Raw genomic sequence first — 17,651 nt, 5'->3', positions numbered from 1 at the left:
TTGGCGAGCAGAGGTTTCATATTTTTAAGAAAGAGCTACCACACTGGGTCTTATCGATTCAATTAACAATATGAACAGCTTCTGATGGATTGCACACGCTTGTGGAAAAAAAAAGATGGAACAGCTGACCGAGAGTTAGCATGTTAGCAGCTAACAGGGGACGGACCACAGATGTCTTAACAGCACTGGTACACAAATCGCTTTACAGCACGCTGTTAGCGGGACTACCGATAATAGTTGCTGTCGATAACAGATGCTGCCATATGTGAGAAAGAAGAAGAGCGAAGAAAACAGATAACTCCAATGTTTGCAAAACAATTTGATTAGTCTTGAAGGAATCCGCTTTAGGCTCTTAGGAACCCGCTTTATAGCGAGCACAGGCACGCACTGGCACACACAGCAAGCAAAGAGTGACAACATTATCCGTGAAGTGGACATATGGCCAACAAGAACATGCGTAACACCACAACCAAAGTGGAGGCCCTGATTGAGAGCTGTCGCAGCGAGGGCAAGTGGCACCGGGTCATCGAGCTAACGGATGAACTGAAGACCGGGTCCCCGCACAATGGTAAGAAGATTTCCGCTGATGACGGTACTCCTGGAATGACTGCCTTCTTTCGTGGAACAGAGTGCCTGGCCAACTTTCTGGTGGGGGAAGCTCGTCTGGAGAGTTACCTGGAGGAAAACGCTCTCGCGTCAGACTCAAATTTTGGTCGCGCCAAGTCTGGATTGGCGGAGGCCCGGCGTTTCCTTCACTTGGCTTTGGGTGAGAGTGGCCAGAAGGCGGGCATCGCCCTGGACGCCTATTTGCTGCTGGCCAAGCTGTGCTTTGCCTGCGGCGAGTATGAGCAGAGTCTAGACAATTTCGTCAAGGCAGAACTCAACACGCTTGCCGAGAAGGAGCTGACCCTGTAAGTTGGGAAAAGGTTTTCTAATCAAAATGTTCTCATCTACTACGTGGGGACTTGCAAATTAAGATGAATGTACACATCAACTCTTAATTAATAGCAAATTTGCAAAACTTATCACTTCTGCTTACATATATATAAAAGTCGCAGCCTGAAGATCCTTGCGGAATCGTATGCCATCAAGGGATTGTGTCTGGAGCAGCAGACTACGAAGCCGTCATCTAAGTTTAAGAAGGCCGAAAAGGACACGGAAATGGTAAAGTCCTCGATTTCAGTTTTAAAACGTAACTGATTTAATAATTTCTTACTCCAGATTAGCTGTTTTGAGCGCGCATCTGATCTGGGGCTGCTCTATCTGCAGGAATACGATCTCGTTAGTGGAAGCAGTGGCTCGTCCAACAACTCGACAGCTGGTTCTACGTTGAATGTAAACGCCTCTACTGTGCAGCCGTCGAGCAGCAGTTTTGCAATCAGCAGTACAATACCGGCGAGTGGTCCAAGTGGACTGGAAATGAACCGCAGGATGGGCGCCATCCTAGAGACCGCCCTGCAACGGGCACCCATAGTGCTTATTAAGACGGAAAAGCTTCAAGAGGCCGTTGAACGGTATCGAATCATGCTAAACGCCATCGAAACGAGGGCTACTCAATCGTTGCGCCTCACGCTGGCCCGCCAGCTAGCTGAGGTTCTTTTGAGAGGGGTCTCGGGCACGATTTACTCGCCTCCTTTTACCGGAAAATCTGGAGGTGGGACGCTGCGAGGAGGATCCTCCAAGAAACTTTGGAAACCGCGTAAATACGCAGCCCGCCAGCAGTTTAACCCTCGGAACCAGCAGGAAGAGGTAATTCTGTTGCTACTCATAGCCGAGGCACTGGCTGTGAGGGATACAGTTTTGTCGCAGAGTCCAGAGTTTAGACAGGCCCGTCAGCATGCTATGGGCAACGTTACGGCCGTCTATGACCTCCTGACGTTGGCTACTGTGCGCTGGGGGCTCGTCCAGCTATTAAATGAGTCCTTTGAGAAGGCGCTAAAGTTTAGCTTTGGTGAACAGCATGTGTGGCGGCAGTACGGCTTAAGTTTGATGGCAGCCGAAAAGCACTCGCACGCTTTAAGGGTCTTGCAAGAATCAATGAAGTTGACTCCTAGTGATCCTTTGCCATGTCTGTTGGCTTCTCGCCTTTGCTACGAGAGTCTGGAGACGGTAAAGCAAGGTCTGGACTATGCTCAGCAAGCGCTGAAGCGCGAAGTAAAGGGTAAGATAACATTGAGTTTATAGATTTAAACAGATTTCATTACGATTATCCGAACTTCCTTCTTCCATGTACAGGCTTGCGACCATCGCGAAGCCAACTCTTTGTGGGCATCGGTCACCAACAGCTAGCCATCCAGTCAAATCTTAAAAGCGAGCGAGATGCTTGTCACAAGCTGGCTTTGGACGCCCTGGAGCGCGCTGTGCAGTTTGATGGGAACGACCACCTGGCGGAATACTACTTGTCGTTGCAGTACGCACTTCTGGGACAGCTGGCGGAGGCATTGGTTCATATCCGTTTCGCGCTGGCGTTGCGTATGGAACATGCGCCATGTCTACACCTGTTCGCACTGTTGCTGACATCGTCGCGCCGACCTCGTGAAGCTTTGGGAGTTGTTGAGGATGCTTTACACGAGTTTCCCGATAACCTGCAGCTACTGCACGTTAAGGCACATCTTCAGCTGCATCTAGAGGACGCGGAGACGGCGTTGGGCACTGTGCAGCACATGCTGGCCGTGTGGCGGGACGTTTACGAGGCCCAGCTAGCGGGAGAGGAGGAAAAGCACTCAGACACCAAGAGTGGTGTTCACTTGGCACATTCCTCACAGATGTCCGACAAGGATTCAAGTAAGAACTCGATAGCTGCCGCTTGCATCTGACTTATTCATATCTCACTATCTAATAATGTGAATGTTCTGTGTATATACACTCGTATATATATATCTGTATCCCAAACTCTGCGGAATCTATGTAATATACATAACAAACAAATCAAACTCGCATAAATAATTGTAAGTTTGCTAAGAATATTCCGGTTTAATCAAGCTTCGATTGCGCCTGTAGATCGAATTTGGTCAACATCGGTACACGCATTCATTCCAATTTTTCTGGTTCTGTAGTTCCCTATATTTAAGTCTCCGATCTTTGATTTTCGCCCATGCTTTAATTTTTCCTCTTCTTATTAACACTTTTATTACATTTTGTAAATACCATTAGGTACTCATTTAAGCGCTACTCCATTTCTACATTCTTCTTATACTTAAAGATGGTACTTAAAATGGTATGAAACAAGATTTGTATGCAATAATCTTCGAATTATGTCTTCGAAAGTCACAAAAATACCATTGAGCGGTATTTGCGACAACCGAAATAAGTCTAAAACATATTATTAATTAAGTAGTAGTGTATTTTTTCGGCTCGTTACCTGTTCGGCGAGATAACATACATTTCTGGCCTTCTTCTAAAACATATTTGCATGATCTGAAAATGTTTGCCTATCCTTATCTTTGTTTCGGTTTCACCCTTTTTTCTTGTCGTTATGTATAAGCTTTTGTCGAAAGAACTAATATATAATTCGCTTTTTAAAGATTCTGTGTACGCGGCTTCATTGGCTGCAGTCTCCCGCGTTGAACAGGCTCTGAGTGAAGCAGCAAGCTCATTGAGCTCATTTACGCAGCGTCCTGGACCCCGACGACCCTGGATGCTACAGATTGAAGTGCGTTCTTAGTTTCGTTTAGTATCCACGATAATGTATTTAATGCTGCTAAATGGATTTGTTTTAGATATGGCTTCTGCTGGCTGATGTCTATCTGCGGATTGATCAGCCGAACGAGGCACTCAACTGCATACACGAAGCCTCACAGATTTATCCGCTTTCGCATCAGATTATGTTTATGGTAAGTCCTTCAATCTTGATTTATTTTTTTCTAACTCCAACTAATATAATTACCGTTTTTAAGCGTGGCCAGGTGCATGTCTATTTGGAGCAATGGTTTGACGCCAAGCAATGTTTCCTGAACGCCGTGGCCGCCAACCCAAATCACACAGAGGCTTTGCGTGCGCTTGGAGAGGCGCATTTGGTACTGGGCGAGCCGAGGTTGGCTGAAAAAATGCTAAAAGATGCGGCCAAACTGGATCCGAGCTGTCCAAAAATTTGGTAAGCTTAAAGACGTATGCTCAGTACTTAAAACCAAACTCATATTGACAAATTTACCAGGTTCGCACTGGGAAAGGTGATGGAGATCCTGGGCGATTTCCATGCCTCAGCCGATTGCTTCGCCACGTCGCTGCAGTTAGAGCCATCATGTCCGGTGCTACCTTTTACTTCTATACCTTTGGTGTTTGAATAGGAACACTTTCGTGTCTAATTCGAAGCTTGACAAACCTCAAAGTCAACAGCAATACTAGAATTATACTTCCTAATTCCTTCAGTGTAAAAATTGTTGTATCGCAGTTTTGGAGCAACAAATGTTTAAATATTGTTTGTGTGTAAATTATTACCAAGAATTGTTCGAGCTTGGCTGTATTATGTGAATGAACCATTCTGCTATCTTCCTTAATCACCCACTTTTAAGGAGATGGTTCGGTTAAATTTATTACTCTATTAGGTGTTGTTAATTACATACAAAATTGGTTATTATATAAATATACAGTATTTCGTGAAATTATTTCATCATATCATTGTGTATCAGTAAATGTCAGTATTCGATTTTTTAAGTTCCTTGCATTTTCTACTTGGAAAATGATTCTAATTGTTTTGAAAGCTTGTTTCTCTTTTACCCTGTGGCCTTTTACTTTCCTTACAAGCTAATTTACGCCGTAATATCCGCATTCTCTGCTAAAGGCCAAATTTAGACCTTAAAATTACCAAGGAGCTTACTTGCAGTTGGGCCCCATTTCCTTTAGTTTCGGTGCGCTTGTGTCGTTGCCCTGGGCAACTACTATAGCGTACGGGCAATCAATAAAAATATAAACAAGCCAGTCGAAAGTGTCGCTGCGGAACAGGCACAGGAATTTGGGTTTATTACGCCACTCTTAAAAAATCGCGGGCGATTCATTTTGTGTGCCACTTTAGACTTTGGCCCTGTTAGATCAGCAACTTGAATTTTGATGGCCGATTAGTTGCACAAGCATTATGACGCCCAAACGAAAGCGTCGCGTACGCAGCGAGTCGCGGGCCAAAAGCAAAGACCAGGGAAGGTCCAAGGCAGAGCACTTGCATCTGCTTGAGCAACTGGAGTTGACCGACAGCTGCTGCGACATCTGCCACTGCGACTGTTACAGTTCCCACAGCAGCGGTTCTGCGAGTGGACGCGGCAATCAGCGGCAGGCGAGCGTCAAGGAGTTGTTGCAACTGGAAAACGACATTCAGACCCTGGAGAAATTGCAGCGACGGGAAAGTACAAGCTGCCACCGAAGTGCTTCCAGGTCGCCAACAGAGCGAAAGTTTCCCCACAGCAGGCGGGGATCCTTCGACGGTGAGAAAAGAAGTGCAAGCTCAGGCAGGACTCGGCGGTCGAAGAGCGCAGGAAGTCGCAGTTGCGAGTCCCGGGAGAAGCAGCCTGCACAGAAAGCGCAACAAATTCCTCAGGATCGTCGAAAGCGCCGGGCTCAAAAGGATTGCAAAATGCTTCAAGTAAGCTCAGATGCCAGGAAAAAGGTTATTCGAATGGACAATGAGCAATTTTAGAGTCTATCCGTCCGTCTGTCTAAATGAACGCTGTGATCTCAGAGCTATAAAAACTGCAAGTTTGGTTTGAACGTTGCCACGCAGAAGACGCCCAAAACTGTCACCCTAAAGTGATTTACATTTATTAATATTTAATTATTTAACTTGCTTATTTTCATTTTGGCCACAAACGGCCAAAACTGTCGTTTCTCTGGCCGTAAGGAGCACGGCCGATATAGCGTCGCCCAACTTTGCAATTTTGTTTCAAAGAATTAAAAACCCCACTCTAATGCCTACAAACTGCGGCCACTTTTATTATTTTATGTTGTAAGCTTTTAACTGTCAAAAACATTTTGGCTAATGATGTTTTAGCCAATTAAGAAGTCAGTAAGCAACAAATGTAATCGCCGCTACGTGATCGCATTCCTACCTTTAATTCTTTGCCACCTTTACAGAAATTCTTGGCTCCCCTCAACGACGCACACAACCTTTCCATCGTCGGACGGGCCAAGTCCAAGTCGCAAGAAAATTTGGCTGTGGTTTCGTGCCAGCCGCAGATCAAGAAGAGCTCGTTATGCAGCTCGATGGCCAACTTGTGCCTTGCACCAATGGTGCGAGCCGCATATCAGCAGGTCCCCAGCCACGACCAGAAGATCCTGAACTGCATGGCGGAAAAGCGGAGGCAGCAGGCCGCCGATAAGGAGACGGCCTGGTTGGCGCGCAAGTTCTGGGAGAACGAGCGACTTGAGCGGCAGCTTCTTCGCGTGGAGCAGCTGGAAGCTTACAAGCATGCGGTTCACGACAAACAGTTCCAGGACTACCTGGTGACCAAGGCGCGACTGCAGGCTTTGGCCGAGCGCGATCTGGCAGAGCTTAAGCGATTGCGGGGAGCGCTTAACGCCAAGGACGATGCGGTCAAGAAGCGACTGGAGGCCAGGCGGCTGGAGCGAGACCTTAACATCTCACAGCGACGGTGCGAGGAACTGCGTCGTAGCGAGGCGGTCACTGTGCATCAGGAGGAGCAGCACCTGGACGACACGCTGCGTAAGCGCGACATCTGCATGCGGCTAACGCAACGCCTGCGACGGGCGGACGAGTTACGCGGCCAGCTGATGGAGTCGTACCTCAAGCGTATGCAGCTCGACAACTACATGGAGCAGGTGCATCACGAGGAGCACTGGCGGGAGCGACAGCAGGAGGAGCGGCTGCGCAGGGATCAGCTCCGCGAGGATATTGAACGCAAACGCCATCAGTCCCAGCGTTTCGTTGAGTGCCGCCAACGGCGCCAAAATGATCGCTTCCGTACCGCCAAGATCTCTGCCAGTCTGCGGGAGCTGGTGCGCCAGTCGGTCACACCAGAAGGCGCTATTAGTGGCTCGGTGGGCCAGGATAACCCAGCGCTCAACTCATATGTCCAGCAGCAGATAAAGCTGGGTCGCCTGCTCTTCGAACAATCTGCCAGGGAATAACTTGTTTGGATGATGCATTTTTGATGGTTATGTACATATATACAAATTGTTGCTGGTTTTATGTTATTAAAGTCATTTAATACTTGTAGTTCTATTTTTGTATATTTATCTATATATATTATATTTACGGAATTAGAATTATTCGCTTTTTTTTGTAACACGCTAAGTCAAGTACTGCATAAGGTCCCGCGTATGATTGGAATCCGATGCATAGATTTGGATCTTATCGCCAAATGAACAGTGATAACAAAGCCGTACAATCAAAAAGCACCGGGTGAGGAGGTTGATGTCTGAATGGAGACAAAGGTGTACCCCACCCTGAACCAGGAACTGCAGAGCACGTTCATAAGTATACGTATGGGCAGAGTGAGCCTCAGTCAAAGGCCTTGAAGTGGGACAGTGTCCCAAGAGGAAAGACTCCCCTTAGTTTCCCCTCATTTCGCATCGATCACGTTTCGGTAGTGCAAATACTCAAAGTGACTAAGAGCCCCGCGAATTATACAGAAGATGCACATGCATCCCAAACTGAGACAAGGTTATCTGACCCCATTGAGTCTGATTCATCGTCGACCTAGGCCAGCGGTCGTTTCCTGGGTTCAAGCTTTTAGTCTCTATCAAAGTTAATTAGATTAACACTTTAACTGCTTTCTCGGTTTTAGAGCTCAAGTGCATAATTGTTGCGGTGGTTTTGAAATTGAAACAAGTATTGTGCTCATGCACGGTGACATTTTGTTGTGTAGCTAGTGGAGACATGATTTTGTGGACTGTAACGTGAAATTACTCTTGGAAAGTATGCCTTGCCTACGCATTGAGTAGCCCGCCCTAGGAATTTATGGCGTGGGGGAATTTACTAACCATGAAAATGATAAAACGTGGCGATTATATTCATCCGCTTCGCCACCGAAAGATTACTCAAAAACTAATATGGTAAAACTTATATATGTAGATATATGGTACGGTGGTAAAATGACCCACAAGATATACAAAATATTCCATAGGAAATAATGCATGGTTCGGGTTAGAAAATCCCATTGACTTCAAAAGATGTTATATTTCGGAAATATTGTTATTATTTCGCACACTCGCTTCGTCACTACGCCAACGGCATTTCCTGATAATAACAGGAAAATTTTACTTGCGCTTTTTCTTACAATCTTGCTGTGGATCGACCCTTTCTTGGCCCCTCTGCCAATCGCTTCTTCTTGAAATACGATCTGTGTTCACATATTTTCTTTTTGTGGTACACACACATATATAAGAGCACGCGTGCAAATAAACCGAGGCTTTGGGCGATAAGCCCTGAATTGGGTTTTATAAGAACCTGGAGTAAATATTGGGCAGAGTCCTTAGTTAAAAGTACGTGCTATCATCGTTGTAGAGGTGAACATACAATATTATGGAAATTTTTAAGAATTAGCATTCTTGGTAAAATGATTTTAAGTAAGCTGTCAAATGATCAGATACTGAAACATTAGTAATCGTCACATAGCCATAAATTTAATTGCGTCATATTGTTTTTGGGAATTGTTATTTTAGCTGGTGTACGTTTTGACACCACATCTTTTAAGCTTTAATCTTATTTTGATTCCACATTTTTTCACGATTTCTATTTCAAATGTCTTGTTTTTTCACCTTCGGTTTTCAGTTTTTTTTTTTGTATGCTGGCTATTTCGTCACTTTCTCCTCGCAGTGGCGTTTGGCAATCAACCGCTTTTGGTTTGCGACACTGCGACAAATATGATAAGATAAGACGACTGGGCATAGGAAATGCTTGCCAAATCCATTGTTGGGCAATAATAATGCAATGCCCAACGAAACAGTTCCACGAAGGAAAGCTCTACTCCTTAGCATTTAGATATGTAAATATGTACATAGATGTATGTAGGTCCCGAGATTACGACGTTCTTCTGTATTTCGGTTTGTACCGACGGACAGTCTGGTCGCCTGTGTAGATCAACTCACTATGTGATTTAGATTAAGAATGTATAATATGCATTAGATGCGTTCTCAATCAATGTCAACTGTCAATTTCATCTACCTGGTGCTTTGTTTTCTAGTAATAATAGACAACCGACGGGTTTAAAAACTCAGAACCAACCTTTTCTAGCTAAAATATATTTATTTAAATGTATAGAAAAAATGTTAAATTATTGTATATGTGGTAATGAGTAGATTATCTCACTGCTTAGTATTAGTATTTGGAATATCAAGAAACCATTCATTTGCTTAACTCGGCATTTTCTTCAATGAATGATTCAATAAGAAAACAGAATGAATATTTCGACAGCTTGAATTGGGTAACTACGAAGAAAGTGGCGTCATGCCACAAAATTATATTATATAAATATATTCACTGTAATGTTAAAGTTATAGGTGGTCGACTCGGTGTAATTGTCCCTCCAGCACCCCTAATACTTAGAGCAGCCTCTTCCTAGGATGCGGGCGTGGGCCTCAGCTCTCGATGCCCTCCGCCTCTAACTGGGCCTCAATGATATCTGCGTGCAGGCGCACCATGTGGTTATTCAGGTTGCCAACGCTCTGGTAGCACTTGTCACAGTACTCACAGGCGAATGGCTTCTCGCCGGTGTGCACCAGGAGGTGGGAGTTGAGGTGGCCACGAGTGAAGAAGGCCTTCGAGCAGCGATCGCACTTGAAGGGCCGCTCCATGTTGGGGTTGTGGGAGCGCATATGGGTGCGGAGGTCGGACTTGGTGGGCCAGCTCTTCGAGCAGCGCTGGCACTCGAATATGCGCGGCTTGGCTTCGCCGGTGTGGGTGCGCAGGTGGGACAGCAGCTGCGTGCGCAGGATGAAGCGGCGGTCGCAGTGCTGGCAGCCGAATGGACGCTCCGTTGAGTGCACCGACTTCACGTGGTAGCGAAGACTGTGCCGCGAGGCAAAGTTCTTGCGGCACTCCTCGCACTGGTACCTCATCTCGCCCATGCCGTGAACGGCTGTCATGTGCAGCTTCAGCTGAAAGTTGCGAGTGAACTTCTTTTCGCACTCGGGGCACGGGTGCAAGGATCGCGGGTGCACGGCACCAGAGGCCTTCCTCTCCTTGGGCTTGACGTTATCCTGGCGCGGCCTGGCTCTCCGCATCTTGGGCTTTTCTGCGGCATCAGGTGCCGGCTCTTCGGATGATTCCGGCGGCGTTGGGGGCTCGACTGCAAAGAGCTCGGCGGTCTCCGGCTGATGATGCGGAGTGTTTAGGCTTCCCGAATCTACCGACGATTCCCAGTACGAGGGAATATCATGTTCACTGTGCGAGCTGTCTTGGAAGTCCAGGCTTTCTGCGGTGGTGAAAAAGTTATAGTTAAGGTATGGAACTTTAAAGGACAATATAAACAAGGGAGAGCGCCAAAGTCACCAGCATGTCAACCAAATTTTGCAAGCTGCACTAATTTACGATCAAAAACAAAGTAACTATATTTCATATTAAATTCATTTATTTCTTGTTCACTTTTCTATGGCAGCTGCGTGAATATTATATTGTATATGAATATATATATATATCCGATAGCTGATAACTTTACAAGAGAGAGTTTAGTTTAGTGCGTAGAAACGGACTGACTTGGAACGGACTATATCGAATCTGTTGTTGATACTGATCAATATATATATATATATATATATATATATAGATAGATAGATAGATATAAAAAATACTTTTATCGAATCCTTTTACTCCTCGAGTAGCAGGTAGTTAAAATATCAATTTGTTCATGAATGCAAAATTTGTGTCTAGCTGATTGTTTATAACAATTGTTATTATAGCTTGGTCCATATAGAAAAACATACTTAATTAAATTCGAGCTGGTTATCAGCGTGCTATCAGCATGTGTCATATTTTATAATAAATTTTCTTTTATGACCTAATCCTTGGTTCTTTGACCGGCCTTGGCTTTTAAACCAATGTGTTCGCCCCGTGCGTGATAACTTACCAAAATCAACGGTCTCCATTAAGGGCGCCACATGGGCCACCGGCTTACTTGCTTGCAGAGGCACAGACATCGGTCCCTCCAGGCTGCCCACTTCTCGCTCCAGGCACTCAAGCACATCGTCCAGGGCCAAGGCGTCTCCCACGGCCACCGTGTGCTTCCAGTGCTCGTGCCGCATGCGTAGCACCTGTTCGGAGTGCTCGCACCGCCGCTGGAAGTCGCGGGCGTCGTGCAGGCGACGAAGGCACAGGTCGCATATCACATCGGTGAGGTTGTCGCCGTGCTCAAGGCGCAGGGCGGGAGCCAGGGCCTTCAGCTCCACCGCCAGCTGGCTAGAGGCGTCATAGAGACTGTGGTAGAGCGGCGGCTGCTCCAGCAGGCAGCAGCGGCAGACGAGCGGGTGGTGCGGCAGCAGCGAGAGCATAATACTTAGTTGCCGAAATCCGGACGGACGATCGCGGTTTACACTGTGAGTTCAATCAAGGAAGCCCCGATCTATACGGACGATTGGCATAGTTGTTTTCCTTGCGTTGTAGTCTTAGCTCAGTCTACTTGGGTTTTCATTTTGAAATCGGATCTCATTACGGTTTTACCACAGGCTTAATACTTCGTGCGTCTGCTCGGATCGCCGGTCGCTGGACGTCTGAGGGTGTGGATCCGCATCTAATCCACTCCTCAGAGCAGCGATGTCTATCAGGAAAGGCGACCGGGGCACACCGATAGCCCTTGGCTTGAGCGATAAGTCAGAGGCGGCGGAGGCGTCGGTTCGTCTGAGGGGTGGGGGCGCAGAGAGACAACGGGAGATTCGTCTGAGGAGAGGGGTGTCGTAGGGCTACTATCGACGGTCAACGTCAACGTTTGCTAATTTTCAGTTCGTTCCAGCTAATTGATTGCCCCGGTGGACATCCGCCGACTGTCCCTGAACCGCGATAAGGCGTTATTATCTCGGCATTATTTGGGTGGTCCACATCCCCGACACCCCCACCACCTTTCCACTACCATCCTCCGCCGTGCCCTCTTCGTCGAGATTTGAACAGACCGAAATAGATCTGTACTGGACCTTATCACCGTCCGTAGAGATCATCATTCCGCCGCGGGTTTCCCAGCACTGTTGTTGTATTTACCGCAAACTTTTTGGTGCTTAAACGGCCAAAGGAGTTGGCGAAATGACTCGCTTTCTCTGAAAATCACTTACCAAAGGGACTAAGATCGGGATGCTGGAAAAGAATGCCGATCAAGCGTTGCCTATAAGGTTTTCGGGCAACGCAACTGTGTAGAACGGGGGAAGCCTTAACGAAAATCATTTGTTTTCGGCACGAGCTTATAATGATCTTAATCGCTGGATGCGATGTTTCTAGACTCCAAAGTTCAGGAGCCGATACTAATTTAATAATTTCTACCGAAGGCTTGCTTTAGTGTGACCTACATCCTCCTTTTAATGAAAGTTCAATTTATTAGGTGGTGTAAATAGCAAAAGGCACCCAAAATAACAATTAAGTGATTGATTCAGTCAATTCAGTCAGTTTTTTGTCATTGTTCACTGATCCTGCATGCAAGACAGTTTCTCGCTGATCTCCAGCTGTGTTTTTATCATTGTGGAAAGAGTGATGGCCATGAGCATATCCCTCAAGTTAGTATTAAACATGACGCGAAATTTGTCCGAGTCCAAAAGCGGCACGGCAGTGAGAGCGGCGTAAAGGGATCTCCCGACTACGTTGTCAGGTTTTTTCTTCCTGGCCAAGACATCGTTGATGTAGCGCAGCACCAAGTCAAGGCGATGTTGCATATCCCTAGTGGCATCCACCACTTGAGCCAACTCTGGGACGAAGCGCTCCATTTGCTTGCTTGCCTGTTGCTGCGATTGCTTTTCTATGCAACGCAGAGCCACCAAATCGGAATTTTCGTTGCTAATCTCCAGTGGAACTAATGAGAACATCAGTCCTTTGGTGCCACCAGGCACTCCCATCTCCACAGCACAGTACAGTCGGGTCGAGAGTCGCTGGTTCTTCAGGGCTGCATCCACTAGCAGGTGCAGTGGCTGTCCTTCGCAGCATTCTCTGACATAATAGTCGTGGATCAGGGACGCGGAGCGGGACACCGATTTCCCAGTGCAGAACCAGCCCAGCACACGCTCGTTCGGATAGGCGAACATATTTAGCTCTAGGACCTCGGAGGCATATGCCATATCCAGATCAATGCGTTTGTTCTCCGAATGCTCCTTGTGCGGCACAGTAAAACAGTTTGTGATCTCGATGTGGCCCTCCTTGTTGCGACCCAGCAAAGTGCCCATAACCTTTGGTTTGATCATTACAAGATTAGTGGACAGGAGATGAATGCGCGCACACCTACCTGATTGTCACCTTTTGGTCGGCGATCGTATGCGTCAATAATTTGGAAAAACACCAACGGCTTTAGATACACCTTAGCTCGCATGCTAAAATTCCTAGACATCATGAGTTACAAAAAAAATTAAGTTGGAAAAGAAACTTAGCAAAGCAAACTTGGCTGCGCTTGTGCCTCCCCTCGATCCAGTGTTGTAAAATGTAAATATAACTTAAAAGGGCACGTGCCAAAATGTGCTCACCTATTTCGTTGCCTTGCTATTTAGAAACTTGCCTATTTAGAAACATTTTGAAATGGTAAACAGAAAAAACAAGCTTAAAATAATTTTAAATTAAGCATCATACATTATTTTACAGTTGTGTATGCTATAAGAACATAATAACAAAAATTAAAAACATTCTGCCTTTTTACCATATATGTATATAGTTTAAAATTTAGTAAATGTCTGTTAAAACGACTCTTAATTTACGTGCATGAGTTTGTTACGGATAGCCATGGGTATTTCGTGTATCAATACCTTGTGAAATGGGAATCTCACCAAGTATCAATGGCAGTGTTCCTTGCTCCTCCCATATTTCGCATACGGCATAATGACTTTAATTTCATACTCATACAAATTTCAATTGGCGCCCTATATTAAAAACTCAGTTAAGGTGGTAAACAAATCAGACTGGTAAAACGTTTACATAGCAAAACCAATGAGGCCATTTTGCATGGGAACTAATTTATATATTTTTAATATTTTAAAAAAATATATTTATATAGCCGTCAATGAATATTGTTACCCAAATTCGTGATAATTCTTCTTTTATGTCGAGTGTATATTTTATTAGAAAATGTACAAGACTTTTAATTTAAAAACTATTCCCTGCAAAGTAAATTCATCGATGAATAACCAAATATGCATATTGCTATAAGCCCAACATATTGCATTATAAAAATCGGCCATCTACGGCGTAGATCTTACACGCAGGTCTTGTTTGAAGCAAGAAGAATCGATTGTAAAACTCCCGCTTCTTAAAACGGTTTTAGCTCGATAACGGAATATTTTATTCAATCCTCGGCAATTTCCATCTTATACCTGTCGGTCGTAAAGCATAAGGGTAAACTAGATAGATTGCTAGAAAAGGATGTGTCAGGTAGGAGGAAGCGTATCCCGTCTTGTAAAGTAAATCCTCCTACCGTGCATCTGTCTGCCTATCTAAATGAATGTAGAGATCTCGGGAACTTATCTAGGGAGTGCATTAAGCATGCAGATTCTAACAACACCACTAAAATTATGTTACTCTAAAACGTAAATTTAAGTTTATTCTTAAAAATCGTTGATTTAAATTTTTATACGGATTTCATAAGCTTTAATTAATCATATGTGGTTAATGTAAATGCAAAATGGGCTGGATAAGAATGTTAATTTATTTATTAAGTACTAAAAATGTAAATTCCTTAAATGGCAACCATGTTAAACATAAGCAGAGATTTAATGAATGCAGACCGTGAGCACAAATCACAAATTAAGTGTGAACTTGAACCTCCATCAAGATGCCTCCAAATTATTTCCGAAAGCGACAAGTGTAACGCTAAGAAAAAGTACACCTAGTAAGGCGATAGTTTTATATTCTTTTTGGAAAATATAAAAATTAGTACCATTAACAGCTTTGGAGTCCGAGTTAAGCCTTATTATTAAAGAGTTTGAATGAACATTTAATCTAACGAATTAACATTGTTACATACTCTTGTGTCAAACAATTGTTGCAAAATGTGATATAATAATAAAGTAATGGGACGTAAGATTGATATCTAAAAACTTAAAATAATTTATATAATTTTTTGTAATTTTTTTAAATTTCCCATCGATCTCTTCGATTATAAATCTACTATAAAAGAAACACACAATACTAAAAGTACATTTTATTATTTTCTTTTACTGCGATTCTTAAAAATTATATATTACTTTAGTTGCCATGTAAATATTAAGAAATTCAAAAATTGTTGGTTTTAAAACAGGAATATTAACTTTTTGCAGCGTCTGAATCTTTTCCTCGAATCATTATACATGGAAATAATATTGTCACGTCCAACATGTCACGTTCGACATATCATTGCGTGTGGATTAAATAACTCGATTGAAGTAACCAGTTCTGAAAAGTTAATTATTTTTCTAAAATTAATTATTTGAAAACATAAATGGATTATGGGAAGGTACGTGCTGTTAAACCAATGAACTTTGTCCGGCCGTAGTGAAGATAAAGTTATATATAAGTATCTATCAATATCTATTTAACAATATTAAAAAAAAAGGTAGACTGCTACAGTCGACTTCCCCGACTATCAGATACCCGCTACACAGATGGTAGAAATGCGAACGCAAAATTTCATTATTATACTCGTTATTCGTAGAGTAAAAGGGTATACTAAATTCTTTGAAAAGTATGTAACAGGCAGAAGGAAGCGTTTCCGACCATATGAAGTATATATATTCTTGATCGAGATCAATAGCCGAGTCGATCTGGCCATGTCCGTCTGTCCGTATAAATGTGCAGATCTCAGGAACTATAAAAGCTAGGAGGTTAAAATTCACCATACAGATTCTAGAGACAGAGTCGCAGCGCAAGATTGGGTTTGGCAACTTGAATTAACAAACTAGCGTTCGACAAGAGCCGAAGATCACGAAGATATATAGTTTATATGCCTGTTACAAACTTTTCAACGAATCTAGTACACTTTACTCTACGAGTAACGGGTATAATCAGTCAGTTATTAGAAACCTGTCAAATCAGTGAACAAATCTTTTTCTCTAGTATCGCCGGCATGGAAGGCCGCAAAGAATTTCTGAATATTTTGTTGGTCATACAAATCATCTACATTGTGCCGGTTGGGATTATATGTTTGGTGATCGTGGCGTTTCAGGTGACGGGCTATCGTCTCAATGACTTTGTACTTTTCTCCTATATGAACTACATAGAGCAACAAGCCCGTTCGTACACTCCGGAATCTTGGGATAAAGGACTCAACATAATAGTGTGGATCCACGTCGTCATCCTATACGTGGTATTTCGAAAGAGGGAGTGTTTGAGGGTGCAGACTCTAGAGGACACTCGGCGCCAGTTTGAGATCGAAGATCTTTTTCGGATGGAGACTGAGTTCATGGAGCAGCTACGATCCCAAGGCATCGAACTGGAGGATTCCACATTGGATTCGAGCTGCGTATAAGCGTCTTGGCGGCGCATTCAGGAGCCAATCAAATATCTCGTTAATGCCGCCGCCTTGGACAATGTTAATGCTGTATTCATCGTATGAGCGTATATATAGATCGCTCGCTTGATTGCCCAGAATTGAATTCAACATTTGTCCGCCGTGCGCTACACCTACACTGCTCAATTACCAGGCCGATCCAATATAATCCTCCTCGCCCGAGTTGAACGTGCTCGGCTGGCATTACTACACACAGCTTTTATACTATATGTACACATATGTATTATCGCACTGTGAGATAGTTCATTGTTTGGTTCTGCGCATGAGTATATTTTTATCGCGCACTGTGCCCCTTTCTTTCCACCACTTGTGTGCACTTTTTACTGTTTGAAATAAATTGTAAATGATTTTTATTAAAATTTCCGCTTAAATTTTCAGCGGTAATACTGCGCTCTATTTGTATCGCTTCTATTTTTTTGTGATTTAAAAATTTCTTGCGGAAAACAAGTTTGCCGCGCTAATAAAATTATTTTTATGGCGCATAGTTTCGCGATCTTCTCATATCCCTGTACATGGCACAGATCACTAAATCTTTTATAAAACCTCACTCAGCATTTTGTGGTGATGTCACAGGCCCTTTCTCAACAAAAGGCCAACTATTTAAGTTCGGAAATACCGAATTTCCCTCTATATACTTTTATATATAATAATATATTATAAATATTACATTGTATATTGGGATCCCTGATGCCGAAATAATAACGGAATTCGTTGAGGTAAATGAATGGCTTCTTAAATTTTGTGTAGTTCGGATAGAAATGCTTAAGGCACACTTCGCCTCACGACAGTTGTCCACGTGTCTTTAACTTAAGAGAAAGGCCCTGCCTGGAAAGTTTACAACCATTTTTGATTTTGATAAGTGACGACTTAAAATATTATTTCAAGGAGTCAGCACTACTCTGCAAGTGTTTCCAGAACGCGATCATGGCAAATTGTTTGCTTGATTTATGATGATCACTCTGCGGACTTACTCAGAAATTTTCACGTGAAAATTAAACCAAATGCATTTTAAATAAAAGGCCAACCATGCACCGTACACGGAAAAAT

The 17,651-nt window shown here is 43.8% G+C and overlaps 5 protein-coding genes across 6 annotated transcripts, besides 2 other annotated features; 3 read left to right on the top strand and 2 right to left on the bottom strand.

The window, feature by feature from the left end:
- Positions 1-257: 257 nt before the first annotated feature.
- On the top strand, positions 258-4,598 carry Ttc7 (Tetratricopeptide repeat domain 7). 2 transcript variants are annotated; one of them, NM_001259218.2, is made up of 9 exons: positions 258-568; positions 629-911; positions 1,053-1,164; positions 1,222-2,161; positions 2,236-2,784; positions 3,555-3,652; positions 3,720-3,833; positions 3,897-4,093; positions 4,154-4,598. In NM_001259218.2, the coding sequence occupies exons 1-9, from the start codon at positions 439-441 to the stop codon at positions 4,284-4,286; spliced, it is 2,556 nt and encodes an 851-aa protein (NP_001246147.1). In that variant the 5' UTR covers positions 258-438; the 3' UTR covers positions 4,287-4,598. The 2 variants fall into 2 exon arrangements, with proteins under 2 accessions (NP_001246147.1, NP_652063.1); NM_143806.4 differs by having other exon boundaries at positions 3,525-3,652.
- Positions 4,599-4,911: 313 nt separating this feature from the next.
- On the top strand, positions 4,912-7,161 carry CG17994 (uncharacterized protein). The gene is made up of 2 exons (NM_136368.4): positions 4,912-5,572; positions 6,061-7,161. The coding sequence occupies exons 1-2, from the start codon at positions 5,072-5,074 to the stop codon at positions 7,072-7,074; spliced, it is 1,515 nt and encodes a 504-aa protein (NP_610212.1). The 5' UTR covers positions 4,912-5,071; the 3' UTR covers positions 7,075-7,161.
- Positions 7,162-9,155: 1,994 nt separating this feature from the next.
- On the bottom strand, positions 9,156-11,655 carry CG30431 (uncharacterized protein). Its single transcript, NM_136367.3, has 2 exons — positions 11,013-11,655; positions 9,156-10,361 (listed from the first exon to the last, which is right to left on the bottom strand). Exons 1-2 carry the CDS (start codon positions 11,431-11,433, stop codon positions 9,526-9,528), a joined length of 1,257 nt encoding a protein of 418 aa, NP_610211.1. The 5' UTR covers positions 11,434-11,655; the 3' UTR covers positions 9,156-9,525.
- Positions 11,656-12,423: 768 nt separating this feature from the next.
- Positions 12,424-13,527, bottom strand: eIF3f2 (eukaryotic translation initiation factor 3 subunit f2). Its single transcript, NM_136366.3, has 2 exons — positions 13,359-13,527; positions 12,424-13,302 (listed from the first exon to the last, which is right to left on the bottom strand). Exons 1-2 carry the CDS (start codon positions 13,461-13,463, stop codon positions 12,547-12,549), a joined length of 861 nt encoding a protein of 286 aa, NP_610210.2. The 5' UTR covers positions 13,464-13,527; the 3' UTR covers positions 12,424-12,546.
- Positions 13,528-15,644: 2,117 nt separating this feature from the next.
- Positions 15,645-15,725: a mobile genetic element.
- Positions 15,726-15,730: 5 nt separating this feature from the next.
- Positions 15,731-15,957: a mobile genetic element.
- Positions 15,958-16,113: 156 nt separating this feature from the next.
- Positions 16,114-16,993, top strand: CG30432 (uncharacterized protein). The gene has a single exon (NM_165467.3). It carries the CDS (start codon positions 16,161-16,163, stop codon positions 16,560-16,562), a length of 402 nt encoding a protein of 133 aa, NP_724464.2. The 5' UTR covers positions 16,114-16,160; the 3' UTR covers positions 16,563-16,993.
- The last annotated feature ends 658 nt before the right edge of the window (positions 16,994-17,651 follow it).

The sequence above is a fragment of the Drosophila melanogaster genome, chromosome 2R (assembly GCF_000001215.4).
Source record: "Drosophila melanogaster chromosome 2R".
NCBI lineage: Eukaryota > Metazoa > Arthropoda > Insecta > Diptera > Drosophilidae > Drosophila > Drosophila melanogaster.
Note: the sequence above shows the minus strand (reverse complement) of the source record. Positions and strands in the feature narration are given on the sequence as shown.